Below are 19,320 nucleotides of genomic sequence, written 5' to 3'. Positions count from 1 at the left end.
TAAATGACAACCTATAAACACCCTATGTTTCTAGTGTAGGCAGAGAACTTGCTTCACAATTCTACATATTTGGAAAAGACATGAAATGTGGCCGATACACCCTTCTTATTCAAGCTTAGTTTGAGGCAAGTACAAAAAAACCTCCCTTTGGTTATGCTTGATTAGGCCAAGTAACTAAAATATACAATTCAGCTTATGTGTCTACCAATAGTATAGTGTTCATATTAGAATTATGAAGCAGAGAAGGAAGTGTTTAAACATACCACGTCTACACTAGCAAGAAACATAAAGAGGAAAAAAAGTGTGCCCTAGAAACTGCCTTACCAGCAGCCTGAAGAGTTTAATATACGAAAGAACAGAAATCTGCCATAAACACTATCTTTCCAGCTTCAAACTTCTGTCCTACATAAAAAAAGATTTCAAAATTTTTTTGGTCCCAGAAATACAATACAAAATCAAGGAATCAAGACAAAACTGATGTCAATGAATTTTGAGGGTTTTTTTTTTTTTTTAGCAAAGTAGTTTTGAATTGGCACAGCAAAAGCAAAGTTGGATATCAAGATACACAAGACTAATCATGCAAACAACTGCAAGTGAGATGTATTACTTAAACACTAAGCTCATGACTGACATTCTCAATATATACACTGATTTTTTTTTTTTTTTTTTTAACCGTGGTGGGGTAGGTATAGTTAAAGGATATCCATTCTAAGATATAAGCAGCCTCACTCAAAGTTATGTATAGTTATTACTTTTTGGTATAATCAATTCCTCTCTTTTCCTTCTACAAAACAAAAACAAAAACAAAAGCAAAAAAGGTTTGCTTGAATACATATTAAGCTGTCTTTTTAAAGCTGTATTTTTAACTGCTTAAATTATCAAACACAATCTTTAAGTTTTCATCAAAAAGGAAATTTCTCTCCCAAAGAGCCATTTTAGGCTGGTCATCATAATCAGAACCTTTCCAAATACTGCGGGAAGTTATTTCCAGTTTAGAATTTCAGAATGTCAGCCTTGAACAGATTTAAGCAAATCTGGTTTCTTTCCTTATTAACAAGTTAGTTAGGATATTTCAGAAACACAAGTTACTGATGTGAAATCACACATGTGAATTTAAATATGAAAATTAGGAATTCAGTAGTCAGGAACCCTGCACACATCATCATGCAAGGAAGGACTTACCCTCTCTTTCCAGCCATGGCCTAGGCTGCCTGCCGAGTTAAAAAACAACAGTTTCAATCACGTTTTCAAAACCAGATTATACCTAAATCTTATGAGTTATGACTTCCGCCACATCATGTGAAAAAACGATAACCCTACAAATAACTTGGTAATGACTGTCTCAGAAGACAACTCTGAGACAAAAAAAAAAAAAAAAGAAGGCAATCAAAAACCTTACACCCTTCTGGAGAGAAACTGGCACCTTAGTGAGCTACTAAATTATTTCAACAGCACCAAGAAAAGGCAGTTTGCTAGCACAGTCTATCAGAGAGAAATGAGAACTTCATTCAATGAACTTTTCTGTCTTACTTGCATAGATCTCTCACAACTACTCAGCACTTCTCAGAATCCAAATAGCTTTTACTAATATAACTACAAATAAATGGAAATTAAGAAAACAGTAGAGGTGGGGTAGGATAATATATCCTCATATAGAAATAGACTTGCAGTCTCCCATCCCTACCCCGGCCTAAATTAAACGGTTTTAAAGCAGATTTCCAACACATTATTGAAAAACTTTGTCCTAGGCAGGGATACCAATTCAGAAATTTCAGTTAAGTTCTTAGTATAGAGTCCAAGGGCTAAACATTAATAGTCTCACAGCACACTGAGAGCCAAAATTCGTGGTTGTGCTTTTTTTCCTTTTGATGTTTGATCCAACTAATAAGATTAACTATAATGGACTAGGGGAAAAAAAAAAATCACTGTACTTGGAATTCACCTTCTAGAATGGTATTTCAGAATGTCTAAGAAGGTAGAGACATTCTGAAAGAAACAAGAAAAGTATACTGGACCCACACTTCAAACCATTAGAGCAGGAGTCCCTTATGTTAACTGAGTGCTAAAAGTCAACCTAAGTGCTAATTTGCATAAAGCCTGGGCGCAGATAAGAGTATCAGAAGAATGCATAAAAATAAATAAAAGATAACCATAGTGATAAATTTTTAAGAGCCATAATTATGCGCCCAAATGTAGTATTCTAGGCTCAGGCAAAGTTCCAATGAAAGTCTAGGGCAACTGGATAAAACATTGTAATAATCCAGGCTGAGAAATAATAAGGCTTCTCTTTAGCAACATTTCTCTAAATTGTTACTTCCTTCCCATTTTGAAAAAAGTTTCTTTTAGAAAGGAATGGTAAGGATTCCATACAATATGCATCAGAGCAAAATTTAAAATTGAAGGCATTGTGTCGATTGTCATTGGCATTATTTACACTCATTAATTTATCTTCAAATAAGCCTGCAACTCCCGAAAAAAGCGTTTTTAAATTTTTCAGTGCCTTTGATTTCTTACTCTAGACTACTACTACTTTTCTTCTCAGAGAAACAAATTTCACAGATATAACTTCCTCTGTATTCAATCAGCTAAAGATCAGTACTCTTGCCAACTACCATTGTCTCAGAGTGATGACTTGAAGTTCATAACACAGTTGCTAAAGAAATGAAAAATACTCAAAAAATACATGAGTCAATCACAAATTTCTCATCAATCATCTCTTCTAGAAATAAACAAGATAGCATTTGTAGATAAACAAATACAAAAAAGTATCAATGCAAACATTCTGAAATCATCTTGCTGAAATATTGTACTTTTTCCTTCAAATTTCAATCTCACTATTGCACATACCTCCTGTAGATGATGGCTCAATGCATAAATTCTGATCTTGTCAAAACCAACCATTCGGGAAAAAAATGAAAAAGATTATCAAAGTAAATGTGCAAATATAACTGGTGCTTAAAGCATGTTCAAAACATAAGACCCTAAGACAAAGGAGTTATAACTTGCTGGCAGACAAACAGTCAAGTAACTACACCTGGTTTTTCCACTTAGCTGAATAAGATCTTATTAAAGATAACACACACACAAACCAAAGATGGATAAAGACTGCAAACTAACAAGAATTACCATGTATTGAATTGATCTTCTCATTCTTCAGTTTTTGACTATATTTCCTTTATATGGGGCGATAATCAGTTCATGTAGAAAATAAGTTATTGACATACTTTTTCAAGTAACAGTCTGGGTATCTTCAGCCTCATGAACAGGTATAACTGTTTTGAGCTGCACATATCAGAGAACCTAGCATTCTATCTGAGAGCTTGGCACTCGTCGCATGTTTAGGGCGTGTCGATGTATTTCTTGCATCTGTCTGATCCGGTCCTTCTGCCACATTAAGTTTTGAGGCATAGGATATCTCTGAGTGCCATGCAAGTACCGGTATGGGATTCTCACATGGCAGGCAGTGGCTCTACAACGAGGCTGTGGCATGGGAGGAAGAAGCATCCACCTCTTTCTCTCAGCACAATATCGGTAAGCTTCTTTCCGATACTGTTTGTCAATATCATCACTGTTTTTCCAGCCTCCAATAATGAAAACGTCATCTTTGTAATAGCAAATGGCCGCTCCTTCGATGCTTAGGACTTCTGGAGGTAAGCTTTCAAGGATCTCGTCGGAAACTTGGCTGGCAATTTTTCTTACTGCCTCTTCATTTTCTAAAGAATAACTCTTGGGACAGCATGAGGCTGTCTGATAAAAGTTTGAATTGACCACAGACATTTGGAAAAAGCAGTAATTGTCAATAAGTGGCAAAGATTCCACATCTTGCCACTGTCGAGTCTCCGTATCATAACAAGTGATGACAGCCTTTAATCCATCTTCAGTGTCCCGGTCCACAGGAGTGCGGGCAGCGATGTACACAAACCGGTCTTCAATGGCTAGCGCTTTAACATCTCGAAGAATCTTTGGTGCTGATTCCAAGTTGTGCCATTTATCAAGCTCGGGATTAAAAACAGTCACATCTTTAAAACCAGGACTGAAGTTGCCATGTCCTCCAATGCTGTATAGCTTCCCTTTGACTTCTGTTAGTCCAAAAGAATGCTTCCTTGTCATCAGACTACAAACGTGTTCCCAGGTATTCAAGTTTGGGTTATACCTTTCCACGGTTTTAGCAAACCCTGGTTCCATCGACCCAGCAACATACACGTAGGATTCTGTTACTGCAACAGCATGTCCATCAAGGTGATTATGAATATGGGGTAGGTTTACCCATCTGTCCTCATCGACAAAATATCCCACACATTCACTTAAATAGTCCCCTCCTTCTGACACGCCTCCGATAACCATGATCACATCCATGTTTTGCCCATAGCGAGGTAATAATGAGACATGAGAAGTGGGATGCTGGAATGTGCCAGACTGTATATTCTCGGCTCTAAGAGCATGCCTCTCCACTGCATCGGCCACTAACTTGACACAAACTTCATTACTGGCCACCAGCCTCTCTGGTTTGACATGACGAGTAAGGTAAGTAGGTTTCATCTGGGACAATCTGAGCAATTTAAAAAGTTCTTCAAAGTATCTCTCTCTCTCTTCAGCATTTCTCTGAACCCATTTCAAAACTGTTTCAAATAGAACCTCTTCAGAATCAACTGTAATCTCCAAGTCCGACAGCCAGTCTCGAATGAGGTGGAAAGGTAAAGTATAAAACTCCTCATCCTGAATTACTTTGTGGAAGTTTCTCCGTATCATATCCGCAGCTTTCAGAGCAAGTTGGCTTAGAGTATACATGTGAGCTAAGCTATGAATGGCCACACAATTAGAGAGATGAAGTTTTTTCTTGAGAAATTCTCCACAAAATTCTTTTAAACGAATTAATAGGAACCTAAAATTAAGAAAATGAGAAAGGATTAATTTTCAAATGTGCATATTTTATGTGGCTGCACTTTGAGTGCATCTGAATTATACAAACTGAAATGTAAGCTTCATCTCACTTCATGCACAACACCTGAAAAAAGCATATCCTCCCAACTTAAAAAGGATTGTCCTGAAAAGTAGGTTTAAAAGCATATATAAAAATCATCTTTATATGATATATTTTAAATTATTTCCATTAGATAGTTTATATGTATTATATATTATACAAAGTATGTATAATACACACACACACACACAAAACAGAGTTTGTGATTATGTAAGGTGTTTCAGAACATATCCTTTAATAAAGTACAACAGTCCCATACTTTATTTCCACTTTAATTTGCCCTTGGCAAAGGCAAATCCCAATCCAAACTTGTCTCTGCCATCCTGCCCTAGTCCTTTGCCAGCAACCAGCCTCTTCTTAGATGAGGCTGGGTCTCAGTGAAGAGAATTTCTTTAGCATCAGCTACATGGTACAGGAACTGTGACCCCTGGGAGGCTGTTTGGTCAGCTCTCAGAGGGAATGGCGGTGCAGGCTTTGTGTCAGAGGTTTTAATCTTCTCTTCACCAGAGCCTTCTCCCTGAGTAGCCCAGGGGTGGGGGCAGGGGTGGTGCTCAGGGGTTTTGTCCTGAGCTGGGTTCTCATTAAAGCAGGTGAGAAAAGGCAAACGAAAACATCTGAAGAAGCCAGGAAATAAAACAACAACAGAAAACGTGTAGGATGGTACACGTTAAAAAGGTAAAGAAAGTAGTTTGGCAGGTAGCTGACTAGATGTTGTTTGCTCACATAAATTAATCTGGCAGAATTCAGCCCCAAGGGTGGCCAATTTGAGACCACTGCTAAAGAGTAAGTCCCCAGAACTGAGAACATTAAACAATGTAAGAATGACTTCATTGGGACTTCCCTGGGGTCCAGTGGTTAAGACTCCGTGCTTCCACTGCAGGGGGCGCGGGTTCCATCCCTGGTTGGGGAAGCAAGATCCCACAGGCCGCTTGGCACAGCCAAAAGAGAAAAAAAAAGGAATGACTTCATCAGTCGAGGCCTCTCTCACTTCAGTAATCATTTGCTATTATGATTATTGTGCTTAATAACTGACTGCGATATGAAGATTAATTTCAAGACAGGCTCCCTTCACCCTCTCCAGAGAACACACCATCTCAGACATAAAACAAAGACAAGGTTGAGTGGTAAGAGCTCTAGTGGCTCTCAAACATGTCTGGGTGCCAGGGTCACTCACTCCTGGGCTGCCCCACCCCCTACTTCTGATGTTTGGCAGGCACTCCAGGTAAGCCTACAGGTATCCCCTTGGACAGGTATTTGGAAACACTGCTCTATGAAAATAATAGCTACTGTATACTAGGCATGTGCCATGTCACAGGCATCATGCTGGGCACTTCCTATTATCTCTTCAGGTTGTAAGTGCCTGCAAGGTAGGTATGATCAACAGAAAGAGCATATGGGGGGAGGTAGTAAAGGAATCCTGCCTCAGAGCTGATGGGTGAGATTGGATGTGATGGTTGCAGGGCACTTAGTGCCAAACACAAGGCAGCTGCTCAGCAACTGACATATGGAGAGAAGTTAAAGTTTTAAGTAAACTGTCTCGGTGTTCTCTCCTCTCCTCACCCCAATTCTCCAGTAAAGCAGCAGTAAATCTGAAAGAACGCAAGCTCACATGACAGAAGCAAACGTAGCTTGAATGAGTACAATGACCCTTCTCTATCCATCTGCATTCAACAAACCTCCCTCTCTTCTCTCAGACCTACATCCACCCACCCAACCCCACCCTCAAATAGATGACCCAATCTCATGCTTTGAGAAAACAGAAGCAGTCAGGCAAAAACTTCATTTTCCCAATATCTTTTTTTTTTCTGGCCACACCTCGCAGCTTGCGGGATCTTAGTTCCTGGACCAGGGATTGAACCCGGGCCCCGGCAGTGAAAGCACTGAGTCCTAACCACTGGACTGCCGGGGAATTCTCTCCCACTATCCAATCTGTCTGCCTAACAGCTGTACGCTATACTCTGCCTTTCCAGTCCAACTTCTCCACTTTTAATATGGATTCTATCCCCTTCTTGGTTTCAAGGACTTTGGTCCTATAACATCAATTTCTCCTCTTCCACAGATTCATTTTTCATCAGCACACAAACATGCTCCACTATCTCCTATCTTGGGGGCGGGGGGGAAGACCTCCCTGGACTCCTCTCCACACATGTCCATGTGTATCATTTTTCTGATACTCTTGACAGTCAGACTTAAATGGCTCTTGTCAGTGCCATCAAGGACCTCTATTATCACCAAATCCAATGATCACTTACAGTTGACAGAGCTGACATGATTGGCTACTCCCTCCTTGACACACTTTAGGCTTCCACGGGATCAGTCTCCTCTGCTGGTTCCTCTTTACCATTCTGGAGAACCCCAGGGCTCAGTCCCGCTGTTTCTCTTTTCTATCTACACTCTCTTTCTAAGTAATTTCATCCAGTCCCGAGGCTTTAATTACCACCTATATGCTAATTTCCTTCCAATCTGTAGCTCTCAGTGCTCATCTATACAACTACCTACTAGACATTTCCTGGACCAAAAACCAAACTCCTGATTTTCCTCCCAAACACTTTCCTGCAGTCTTCCACATCTAAATAAATAATGAACAAACTCCATCTTTCCAGTGGGTCAAAAAACTAGCAGTCTTTTCCCTAACCCCCCACATCAAATCCATCAGCAAATTCATCTCCTCTGCCTTCAAAATATGTCTAGAATCAAAGCATTTCTCATCACTTTTCCTTCTCCCTCCTCAATCCAAACCTCCACCACCACTGCCACAACCTCCTAAACTAATCTCTCTGCTTCTGCCCTTGCAGCCCCTTCCCCACCACCTCATCCTTTTTCTCAACACAGCAGCATTCTCCAAATCAGACTGTATCATTCCTCTACTCCAAACTTTCCCACGTCATTCACAGTAAGAGCCCAAGTCCTTCCACAGGCTGACAAGGCCCTGTGGAATCCGGATCCATCCCCATTACCACCTTCAGGCCTCTCCTACTCCTCTCACCCTGCATCCCTTTGATTCAGCCACACTGGCCTCTTGCTATTCTCTAACACCCAGACAAGCACCATCTCAGGGTCTTTGCACCTGTGTCCCCTACCTGAAACACCCTTAACCTCACTTCCTTCGGATCTTTGCAAAATGTCTTCTTCTTCACGAGGATTTCTCTATCCATCCAATTTTTAAAACAGCTCCTTTACACCAGCACTTTCTATATGCCCCACCATCCTTTATTTTTCAAAACAGCTCTAGCAATCACCTAACATGCTGTTTTATTTATTGTCCATCTACCAATGTAAGTGCAATGTGGAAAGGGACTTTTGTCTGTTTTGTTAACTGCTGAATTCCCAGCGGCTTAGAACCCAGTGTCTGAACTGATGCATAACAGGTACTCAATAGGTATTTGTTCAAATAACGAATGTGTAACATAATACTGCCCCCAAAGACCCCTCCCCATCTCCAAACTGCATTCACCTGCCTCCTACCTAGTCTCTGGAACATCCATCTGGGCCCCCTACAATCCATCTTCCACAGCAGCAGAATCACCTTTAAAAATATTTAAATCAGATAATTTCTTTGGCCAGCTTCCCTTCACCCAGTAAAATCCAAACTCCTTTTTCCAACACATTTCGCACACCCTTCTCCCCTTCACCCACTAGATCACTGAGTTTTCCTTTTTTACTTCTTCTCTAAGCCAAATGAGATCCCGCCCGAGGGCCTTTGCGCTATCTGCCAGGAATGGTCATTCCCCATCTTTGCATGGCCAGTACTCCGTTGCCGTTTAAAGGTCTGTTTAAATGTCACCTCCTCAGAAAGGTCTTTCTTCTACGCAATCACTATCCTTTCATCCTTTTTAAATGTCAACACAGTACTTATTACATGCGGACCTTCTTCATTGCCTTTGTCCCTTCACCTGGAGTCTGACAGGGCGCCCTCGCCAGACTGGCAGGCTGCAACCTCAGCACCCAGCGCAGGGGCGGCCCCACAGCACACAGCAGGCGCTCAATAAGTATCAAACGAATGCACTTCGTCAGGGATCACTCGAGCCCACCCTGAGCACTGCCCTCCCCGCCTTCTCCTGCGCCCTCCCTGGATGCGGCCCTCGGTCGGCGAGCATCCCCACCCCCGCCCTGCACATCCCGCCTCCGCCACCTACCTGTCGGCCAACTCCAGCACCTCGTGCACGCTGCCCGTGCTGACGCGGATGCGCCCGGTGTACATGTATTCGATAACGGCTTCCACCGTGTCGGGTTCGGGCCCGGGCTCGGAGCTCCACTTGCGCATCTCCACCCGGCCCGAGCGGGACTCGGAGAACTGGCCCGAGAGCAGGGGCGTGAAGTACTCGGTGGCGGCGGCCAGCACCGAGCGGTGGGCCCGGAACTCGCGGCCTCCCGCACCGCCGAAGCACAAGGTAATGTCGCAGAAGAGGCCCTGGCGCCGCTGCTCGTTCTGCCTCCATGACAGCTCCGAGCAGTGAGAGCTGCACTCGAAATCCTCGGCCTCCGGGCCCGGGTCGCCCCCGCTCGCCTCCATTGCAGACAAGCCAGGCGCAGGCCCGAAGTCCACCGTGCCGCTGCCTCTGACTTCGGCGGCCAGCCCCGCCGAGCCGGCGGCGGCCGTCTCCATGCTCTCCATCTCTAGCACCTGCAGAGATGCAGCCGCAGCCGCGGCTGCTGCCGCCGCCACCGCCGCCGCCGCCATCTTGACGCCGCCGCCCCCCCCCCACCCCGCAGTCTCCGAAGGATACGGCTGTTCTGGTGCGACACAGAGGGATTCTGGGAATAAATAGTGGGCGCGGGGCGGAGCCGGCCGCCGCGGGGTCTGCGCATGCGCTTCCCCACCCGACCTAACGCGTCCCCCTCAGGTAAGGTGCAAACGTACTGCTCCCCAGTTATGACTGTCTCCCCGGGGGCCGCCCATCCACACGCCCTTGGGAGGATGGCTGTTTCCATCCCCTTAGAGAGCAGCGTGCTCTTCGTGATCGCTTTGTAAAACAAAAGCCACCTTAGACCCTTACCCAGTGTTGTCTTGGGTGGCAACATTGGATTTTTATTTAAAGGTTTAGAATGGCCTTGGAGTAAAAATTGAAAAAGAAAAAAAGACTCGAGACTGAGCCCCAGTTAAGTGGATGCGGGTGAGCAACTTACTTATTATCTCTGAACTAATTTATCTTTCTAAAAATGGGATACTATCTAGATTGGAAGATCGCTATGAGGATTAAATGAGATGCTTGTCAGGTGTTTTACATAGTGCTTGGTCCACAGTTACTGTTCCATACATACTTGTTAAAAAGATAAATAAAAGCCACTTTGGGGCTTTAAGCAAGGGAGTGGCTCAATCAGATGCCTGTTTTAAAATGTCGCTGGTGGCTGTGTGGAGAATGGACTGTAAGGGGACAAAAGTGGAACTAAGGGCACTAAGTTATCAGACCAGATACGGGTAGATCAGAGGGGTAAATCGACAGGACTTGGCAACCAGAGAAGTGAAGGCAGGCTTTTGGCTTGAGTATCTAAGTAAAGCTTTGGTTCCCATTCACTGAGAAATGGAAGGTACAGATTCACGGGAGAAGATAGTGGGGTTTTTTTGAAGATAGTATGTTGATTCTTTTTTTTTTTTAAGAGATGGATGAACATTTTTAAAACTACATGTAGTAAAACTATTAGAAAGTACACTTCAAAGGAATGCAGATGAAAGGAAATGGACATGAGACAGCAGTATGTTTTCATTGTTACTATATAGTTTATTTAAACCAAACTATGATAATACAGAGGAGAGACTGAGGTGGCAGCTGCCCAGAATCTTTGTGGATTACAGATGCAAACTGAAGACAAGTCGATAACAGACAAGTCAGTTGCATAAATACAGAGAATGTTAAGACACAAGACATTTCACAGCTTTTTGCTTTGCACTTCCATTTTAAACATATGTATGTTACGACTTTACATTTTAAATTACTGCTCCACATATTCTGTAACAATGGCTAAGGATGCAATGGTCCTGTCCCCCTGACATTGGTCTGCAACAGGGAACACTTCAGGGGGATACCAAACAAACTCTTAACACACAACATACGAAAAGATCCTAAAAAAAAAAAAATCAGATTAATACAATGCTCTTCAGGTTATATGAGGAGGAAGAAAAGTGAAAAGGAAAAACAAGGTATTAGGGGTCCTTTAAAGGGAGAGTATCTTGAGGTCTTAGAAGTGTCATTCCCTTCCTTCAAGGGGAAAACATTTTTTTAACTAATGGAAAAAAGAAAGCAACATTGTAACACCCTACAATGAGTAAAAACACTATCCTGACAGTGCTCAGATGCTTCCATATAATAAATACAGCAGGTAGCAGAGCAAATGTTACAAGTATTGGCTGGGTTCTTATTTCTATGCTTATAAAAAAAATATTAAGCTTCTTTGTGTAGACTGAACAGTGTTAGCCTGTGGGTGTTGGTCGTCGGTGCCTGTACACTGGTGGCTGTTTACATTCCAGGCCCATCCTTTAAGCAAGCTCCAGTGCCAGCTGTCTGTGGCTATTTCCCAGGGGGAGGAGTTCTCGTCTTCACTTTACTGTAGCAGGGTTCCTGGCTCCATTACATGCTCATGTGTTCCGGGAGAACATATGAAATATCATCCCATGGGTGACGATACAGGCCCTGCTTCAGCCTCTTCTGATCAAGATAGTGTCCTAAAATGAAGCAAACGCATCTTTTTGTTAAGAGTTGGTGAGTTTTTAAAATTTTGGTGAGGGGGAGGAGATAAGGAAGGGAAATCTTAACTAATACAAAAAAAATGGGGAAGGACATCCGGATCCATCCCACAGGCAGATGCCAGCCTTGGTAAAAGGGAACTATTGGACTTCATTCTATTTTCCTGGGCTAGCAATCAAACTCATTTCCAAGAACAAAGGAACAAAGATAAAGATAAGGCAAAAGTTTAAGAAAGGAAGGATTAGGAACAATGATTAATACAATGTGTCATCTCTCTTACAGAAACTGGCCACATAGGTTAAGTGGTATAACTGAACCATGGGGTAAAACAAACAAAAACAGAAACAGAAACAAAAAACACAAAAACAAACACACAGAATTCTTACTACCAACTCACCAATGAAGCCCATACTCCTTCCCAGCACAAAGATGCCATTGAGGGCTCCAATGTCAATATATTCATCAGCTTCCTCCCTGCAACACACAATCCACTTGTAGTTTAACAATGGCTCACATGACTGCCCTCCTCCCCACAGACAGAAAGTACAGTTTCTGCCCAGGAATGAGAAGCTAGCTCTCTTTGAACTCAAAGTAGAAAAAAGGGATGTTCTGGATGGTAGGTGTAGAGGCACTTTTTTTCTTCTTTATACCTCTCCATATTTTCTAAATCCTCTCTAATGAGCATGCATTGCTTTTAGAGTTGGGAGGAAACAAGAAAAATCAGTAAGCATTAGGAAGAAGAAAATAGCTGCAAGCTCACCGAGTGAAGGACCCACAGTTTCTGAGCATGTCTACAAATGCAACTCCAATTAAACCGTCTACATTCAGGATAAGGTTTGGTTTCTGGGAAGGCAAAAAAATTCCAAGTATTTATCATTATTACTCATTTTTGTTCCTCGTAGTGTTCCACTATTACTATTACAACTATTACTATGAATTCCTGACCACCATTTAAAAGGCTCCCACCAAAACATCCCAGTTGATTAGGAGAGACAGTGTCTTACTTAATTCCCAATGTCTAGCAAAGGACCCAACCCCTCGTTGACACTTAGTACGCCTGTTGAACTTAGTTAAGCAACAGAAACAAACGTTTCCAGAAAACCAGGTTCAATTTTAGCTGCACAGTCAAAATGTAACCTGGCTCTCATTTTCCCCGAGAAATTCAGCCAAAACTCTGATTCGGGCATTAGGGACATTTTCTTTTTTACCTTCGAGGTGGTAATCTTCTCTACTTCCAGCGCGTAGTCAAGCAGGGGTGTGGCAGGGAAGTGCTGTCTGACGTAATCTTTGAGGATCTGCACGCGCATGTCTGGGTTGTTTATCTAGGAAGTGACCCAAAGTTACAGAGGAACCCACTCTAACACTGCTGTTAAAAGACATGTTCCTGGGAATTCCCTGGTGGTCCAGTGGTTAGGACTCTGCGCTTTCATTGCTGGGGCCTGGATCCCTGGTTGGGGAACTAAGATTCTACATGCTGTGTGGCACGGCCAAAGGGGAAAAAAAAAAAAAAAAAAAAAAAAAGATATGTTCATGCTTGTGTCTCACAGGTGGACACAACTGTACGTGTCATATCCAGGAGGTGTGTTTCAGGGACCTGATCCACGTGTATGATTCCACGTAGCACAGATCACGACACTGCTGTGGGGCTTAAGGTTTTTTGACGTCCTCTCATATCTTATTTGAGCCTCAAAACCACCTGAGTTGTGGCAATGTTGGGTAAGTCAGCCATGGGGTCAAGCAGCAGGGGGCTGGGGTGCCTACCCTCAATGGGAAGTCTGAGGTTCTAGCCGCTAGCCATACTGCCCACCAGCTCGGCAACCTAGTCAAGCTGTAACCAAGTTCTAAGTTTTTAACTAAGCAAGCACGTGTTGGCAGTGGAGCAGCAAAGCATCCCTGAAATTCCAGGAAAACGTCTGGACCTGAGATGAATGGAGATGAACCTTCTGTTCAGAGACCCACACTAAGCGATCACCTGTTGGGGGTGGGAGGGTAGTGAGACAGGTTAGGCGCCCGCCAAGTCCCGATACCACAGGGACCTCCTCCCTTGGCCAAGACACGCGAGGTCAGGATGGAGTCCAGGAAGGAAGGCACCCAAAGACTGGGTGTGGCAGCGCAGGCCTGCCGCTAGCTGGGGAAGATGCCCTGTGCTGTGCGTGTGCCGTCTGCCTGGGAGGTGGTGATGGCTGAGCCAAGTTCTGTGAGTCCAGATGCAACGTCCCTCAGAAGGAACCACTGTCCCTGGTTCAGTCTTTGCCATCCAGCTGCCTCTGGATCTACCCTGAGCTGGCCGAGCATGGGGATGCCTGGATCACACGCATGACCCTCTTGTATTAATGTGAGTCATACACCCCGCTCAGACCAGCAGAGTGAGGTTTCTGGAGCTACGGAGCCAAGGACCCCGAGCAGCTGCCGCTTCCTCTTCTCTCGTTGCCTTTGATTTCTAAACACAGCTCACACAGGACAGACAGAGGACTACCCGCCCTGTGAGAGACTCTATTAATTACTTAGAATAGTCACGCTGGCCTCTCCCAATCGGGCTGGCCCTGATTTTATTACTCTTCCTGCCCCAGTGGTGTCAGGCTTAACCACACTGACTTGCTTTGGCCGATGAAATGTCAGTGAAAAAAAGGGGGCTGTGCAACTTCCAAGCAGAAGCTTTAAGAGCTTTCTTGTGGTTCTGCCATGGCTGTTTTCCTTCTGACATGAGACCAGCACATCCTGGATAGGGGCTGCTCCTTCAGTGAAGATGACGGAGCCGGAGCCGCAGCCAACCCACAGTGGATGGAGGATGAGTAAGAAACAAACCTTTGCTGCTGTGAGCCACTGAGATTTTTGGAGTTGTTTGTTACCGCAACCTGCAGCATTATGTAGCCTAAGGTGACCAATATGTCCCCTTAACCCTGACCTTAGTCCTTTCTCCTATTAAGATTCACCTGGGAAGCTAAAGTTACCAAGTTTCCAGCTCATCATATTTTCACACCACAACTGAACACAATAAAAACTGTTTAAGGGCAGTCTGTATTATAATGGAAAAAACAGCTGCCTCAGTGCTGGCATCTGTCAACAAAGCTTTTCATGTTGGGAGCCGAGAGCCCGGCTGTGCCCAACTAAATCAGTGCTCTCTCGTCCCCATCCACCCTGTAGATCCAGTGCCTTGAGAGCGACAACTTACCGATTTCACTCGGTGACCAATGCCCATGATGAGTTTTCCTTCCTTCTTCATCTTGTTCACAAACTCCATGGGGATGATGCCACTGTCAAAGGCCTTGCTGAACATCTTGGCTGCTGCATCCAGGGCACCCCCAAACCGGTCGCCCTATAGGAGAAGCCAGCCCATGTCGCCCCAAGCTGTCAGAGTCTCCTTCAGCTTCGCAGGCCAATCCGGCATGCCCCGAACAGCCCCCAGCACGGGGTGTCACACTCCACGACTCCCTCTACGACCCCGCTGCAGCCAAGCGGCATGATGCTAAAGCCTGGTGTCCCTGCTGTTCACCTCCCAGGATGACAGACAGTACTCACGATGGTGAGCAGTCCCGAGGTGAGGCTGGAAACCAGGTCCTTCCCGGCCCGAGCACAGATGATGGTGTTGTGAGCCCCAGAGACGGCTGGCCCGTGATCAGCCGTCACCATGAGGCACATCTCAATGAACTGGCAGGAGTACTTGGGCAACCTGGAGGAGGGCGTAAAGGAGTAAAGGGGAGAGGACAGGAGAGCTGGAACAAAGGCAAGAGGCTGAACAGGAGATACGCTGACAACGCCACGGTCCTCCTGTCTCCCGTCTCCTTGAACAAGTCACTCAAACTCAAGAAGGGCAGCAACCTCCCAATCCAGGCCTAATACTATCTTACAACTCCAAGGCAGAACCTTCTGATTCCTAAGTGGCTCTGGATGTTGCCGAGATCAAATACTGCTTTTGGAATTGAGGTTAGCAAGCAGGGTTTGAAATCTCTTCTTTAGGCAGTTTTCAGCCTGAGTTGCTGTGACAGGATGTGACCTTTTCTGTGGTTACTACTCTCCCCATGCCAGACAGAGAGGAGGTGAGATCCCTGTCCCTTTCACAGTGCACAGCGATCAACCTCCCAGCTGATGATTAAGAACAAAGTCTGGGGAATTCCCTGGCAGTCCAGTGGTTAGGACTCCATGCTTTCACTGCCGAGGGCATGGGTTCAATCCCTGGTTGGGGAACTAAGATCCCGCAAGCCGTGCGGCGCAGTCAAAAAAAAACCCCAAAAAACAAGATCCCACATGCTGAGCGGTACAGCCAAAAAAATCCCAAAAAACAAAAAAAACGAAAAACAAAAAAACAAACAAAAACCAAAGTCTGGAGCCTTGGGGACGCAAGAGCACACACAGTGAAACCTGCTCGGGTGTTACAACCCTTGAACTTTTCCCAGGAAGGGTCCAAAGCAGGACCAAGACCCATCTCTCTTCAGGTGAGGGCAGGACACAAACCAAGACTTCCCCCTGGCTTTCTGCCCAGAGCCACTCCAAGCCAGGGCTCTGTGAACATGCACTCATTGGCCTCCTTGCTCAACTGTCAGTCCCAGGGGAGGGCTAAGCTTGGGAGCTGCAGAGAAGACCAATTTTTTTCTCCATGCAGGCTGATGAGACACAAATTTACAGAGGACACAATACAAGGTACTTTTAACTGTGCCGGTTCAGCGACTCCAGCAGGCCTGCACTCCTTAAGCTACTGGACGCCTCTAGACCTCCTTTGCTAATCCCTACCTTTCTCTCAAGAGGCCTGCATTCAACTCTGGCCCATTTCTTTAAAAGTTCCCATGGGAAAGGGGCTGATCCAAGATCCCTGATGAGGTCATTGCTTTCTACTTCTCTTGGTTAAGGCTGGCCTTTCTGTCCTTGGAAGACTTAGGAACATCCTTTATCTCTTTTCTCTGACCTTTCAATTGATCTGTGGCCATAAAGAGTGGCCCTGGACATGGTCCCCAAGGCTGCCCACCCCCACTCCCTTGTCAGGGGAAGAAAATTAACTGAGTCACAGGGCCCTACCATCTTCTGCCCTCCATGCCTCACCTTTTCTGGAACCAGAGGAGGCCGAGGACCCCGCCGATGCCCATCTCCTCCTTGAAGACCTCAGTGATGGGCATGCCCGCGTAGATGAGCTCCTGTCCTCGCTCATCACAGATGCTGGTCATGAACGAGGCAGGTTTGCGGATCAAGCCCAGCTCCTGAGCACAGATGGGGGCAGAGGCAAGCAGGGCTGTGGTGACCACAGAGATTTTCCCACAACGGCCCCACTGTCTGTGCCCAGAACCAGTGTCCCAGGCAGGTCTTAAATTCTGGCGGCCAAGCAACAGCCCTCAAAGTCCTCCCAAGAAGGAAGCGCAAAAGCCCTTTCATGTGGGGCGTAGAAAATAGGAGCAATCATGCCATGGCACCCACTCAGCCTGGGCACTGTTGCTGGTCTTTACCAAGCGTTTGCGGGCCCAGGCAGTTCGCTAAGCTGTTGAAATCCAGGGGTTCATTTTAACCTCACAAACAGAGTAACCAGCCCCAGGTCGCCTGGCTAAGAAATGCAAGAATGAATCCAAAGGGACAACTTTTAAAATACTCTACACACAGCTACCAGTCCCCCAGCAAAATGTAATGAGGCACATGGCTGGGAAAATGGGGAATCCCCTCAACACGTCCTTTCCCTGGGGGAGGGGACTGAGCTCCTGAATCCTCCGTTTCCAGAGTTGGGGCACAACAGGGGTAGCATCAGCTAACTCAGTCCAAGCCCATTTCTTCAATTATCCCTTGTGAACTTAAGAAATGCTTTTAAGTTATGTTTTAATTATAGAAGCAACATGAATACACCCTCCTTTTAAAAAATCCACACTAGAACAGCTAAAATCATGTTGCCTTTGACCTCCACCCCATCTTGGTTTTCTGCCTTCGTGTTTGTTAGTTTAGAGGACATCTTTCTGGACCTTTCTTTCTCCACTTTTATTTACACACATGGACACGTGGAGAAGAGACAGCGGTGTTTTGCGTGCCTACATTTTTCATAATCATAATATAAATACTGTCCTATAATGTGCTGGTCACTCAATGAATCTGAGCTCTACACATGTCAGCACATATGTAGATCTAGTTCATTCCTTTAACTACTGTAGAGTATCCCCTCATATGACAATCCTACAGGTTGGCCATTCCTCCACTGATGACCATCAACTAGAAAAATATTCTTGAGCAAGTGTGTATACGCAAGCATTTCCTTGAAGGAGCTTTCCAGACTTGGAACGGCCGGGCCATAAGGTAGGAGCGCTGTTAAATTGGATTGACATTACCCAACTGCCTTTCACAAAGGCTGTGTCAATACCACTCTCACCACCAATGAATCAATGTAGCAGCCTCCTCACACCCATACAAACAACGTATCAGAGAACTGTTTTTTTTTTCTCTTTGCTGACCTGTAGAGCAAAATTGATGTCACAGTTTCTACTTTGGTTTCTTTTATAAAGAGTGAAGTTGAGCATCTCTTTATGTTGAAAGAACATCTCCTATCCATTTTTCTAATGGGTATTGGTCTTTTAAAAATTGATTTTCTAGGGACTTCCCTGGTGGCGCAGTGGTTAAGAATCCACCTGTCAATGCAGGGGACACGGGTTCGATCCCTGGTCCAGGAAGAGCCCACATGCCACAGAGCAAGTAAGCCCGTGTGCCACAACTACTAAGCCTGTGCTCTAGAGCCCGCGAGCCACAACTACCGAGCCTGCGCTCTAGAGCCCGCAAGCCACAACTACTGAGCCCATGTGCCACAACTACTGAAGCCCGTGCGCCTAGAGCCTGTGCTCCACAAGAGAAGCCACCGCAATGAGAAGCTCACGCACCGCAACGAAGAGTAGCCCCCGCTCGCCGCAACTAGAGAAAGCCCGCGTGCAGCAACGAAGACCCAATGCAGCCAAAAATAAGTAAATAAATAAATTTATAAATTATTAAAAAAAAATTGATTTCTAAGAGTTCTTGTATATAAGAAAATTCGCTCTTTATCTATGCCCCCGCCTTAGACAAGTAGCCTGAAATCTCTTAGCAGGTGCAAACAGCTCTAGAGGACATTGTCTGTCCCCAGCCCCTGTTCCCAGGTCAGGCCACACAGCTGTGGGAGATACACGCCGCCCCTTGCCCTCCTGGGCCCTGCATTTGTTTCACCTGCTGGTCAAAAGGGGCCACCTCACAAGCTCCAGTGCACCTTGCCCACACAGTCAGGGACACACGTGGCACCTACCCTGGCCCAAGAGTAGTCCATGGGCACCGTCGGGGGCGGCACCTCCTGAGCAGGTATGATGACCCCTCTGGCCACGAGATCCTCGTACACGGACCTGGGAGGCAGGGGAAGGGGAGGAGAAAAGACATCCATGTGGATTTTATTCTTCTGGGCTCTTCTAAGCCATCCCACGAACGCTCCTCCCTCTTACCCCAGAGTTTCCCAGCTCTGTATCCCCTCCTGTCAGCAGTTACCAGGTGGATTCCCGAGAACTAAACGAAAACAGGTTGTAGCCAAGGCCTGCCCCACCGTCTCTGAATGGGGCTTTAGAGAAGGCTGAGAATCTGGAAGCCATGGAAGGCCAGACAGAAGGACCGGGAAGAGACAATAGCTTATCCAGCAGCTCTTTATCAATTGGTTTGAGATGACATTTTCTAATGTTTCTA

The 19,320-nt window shown here is 45.2% G+C and overlaps 2 protein-coding genes across 5 annotated transcripts in view; both read right to left on the bottom strand.

Annotated features, from left to right (window-relative positions):
- Positions 1 to 785: 785 nt before the first annotated feature.
- Positions 786 to 9,662, bottom strand: KLHL11 (kelch like family member 11). The gene is made up of 3 exons (XM_061175684.1): positions 9,118 to 9,662; positions 3,127 to 4,882; positions 786 to 1,211 (listed from the first exon to the last, which is right to left on the bottom strand). Exons 1-2 carry the CDS (start codon positions 9,660 to 9,662, stop codon positions 3,301 to 3,303), a joined length of 2,127 nt encoding a protein of 708 aa, XP_061031667.1. The 3' UTR covers positions 786 to 1,211; positions 3,127 to 3,300.
- A 1,018-nt stretch (positions 9,663 to 10,680) lies between these two features.
- Positions 10,681 to 19,320, bottom strand: part of ACLY (ATP citrate lyase) — a 42,855-nt gene continuing 34,215 nt past the window's right edge. For all 4 annotated transcript variants that reach the window (XM_061176533.1, XM_061176535.1, XM_061176534.1 and 1 more), the window contains 8 exons: positions 18,896 to 18,989; positions 16,699 to 16,853; positions 15,184 to 15,334; positions 14,837 to 14,980; positions 12,873 to 12,986; positions 12,425 to 12,507; positions 12,062 to 12,138; positions 10,681 to 11,642 (listed from right to left, as the gene is read on the bottom strand). In XM_061176533.1, coding sequence (XP_061032516.1) covers positions 11,548 to 11,642; positions 12,062 to 12,138; positions 12,425 to 12,507; positions 12,873 to 12,986; positions 14,837 to 14,980; positions 15,184 to 15,334; positions 16,699 to 16,853; positions 18,896 to 18,989 — 913 coding nt within the window. In that variant the 3' untranslated portion in view covers positions 10,681 to 11,547. The remainder of the gene's footprint in view (positions 11,643 to 12,061; positions 12,139 to 12,424; positions 12,508 to 12,872; positions 12,987 to 14,836; positions 14,981 to 15,183; positions 15,335 to 16,698; positions 16,854 to 18,895; positions 18,990 to 19,320) is intronic.

This window comes from Eubalaena glacialis, chromosome 19 (assembly GCF_028564815.1).
Source record: "Eubalaena glacialis isolate mEubGla1 chromosome 19, mEubGla1.1.hap2.+ XY, whole genome shotgun sequence".
NCBI classification, from domain to species: Eukaryota; Metazoa; Chordata; class Mammalia; order Artiodactyla; family Balaenidae; genus Eubalaena; species Eubalaena glacialis.
Note: the sequence above shows the minus strand (reverse complement) of the source record. Positions and strands in the feature narration are given on the sequence as shown.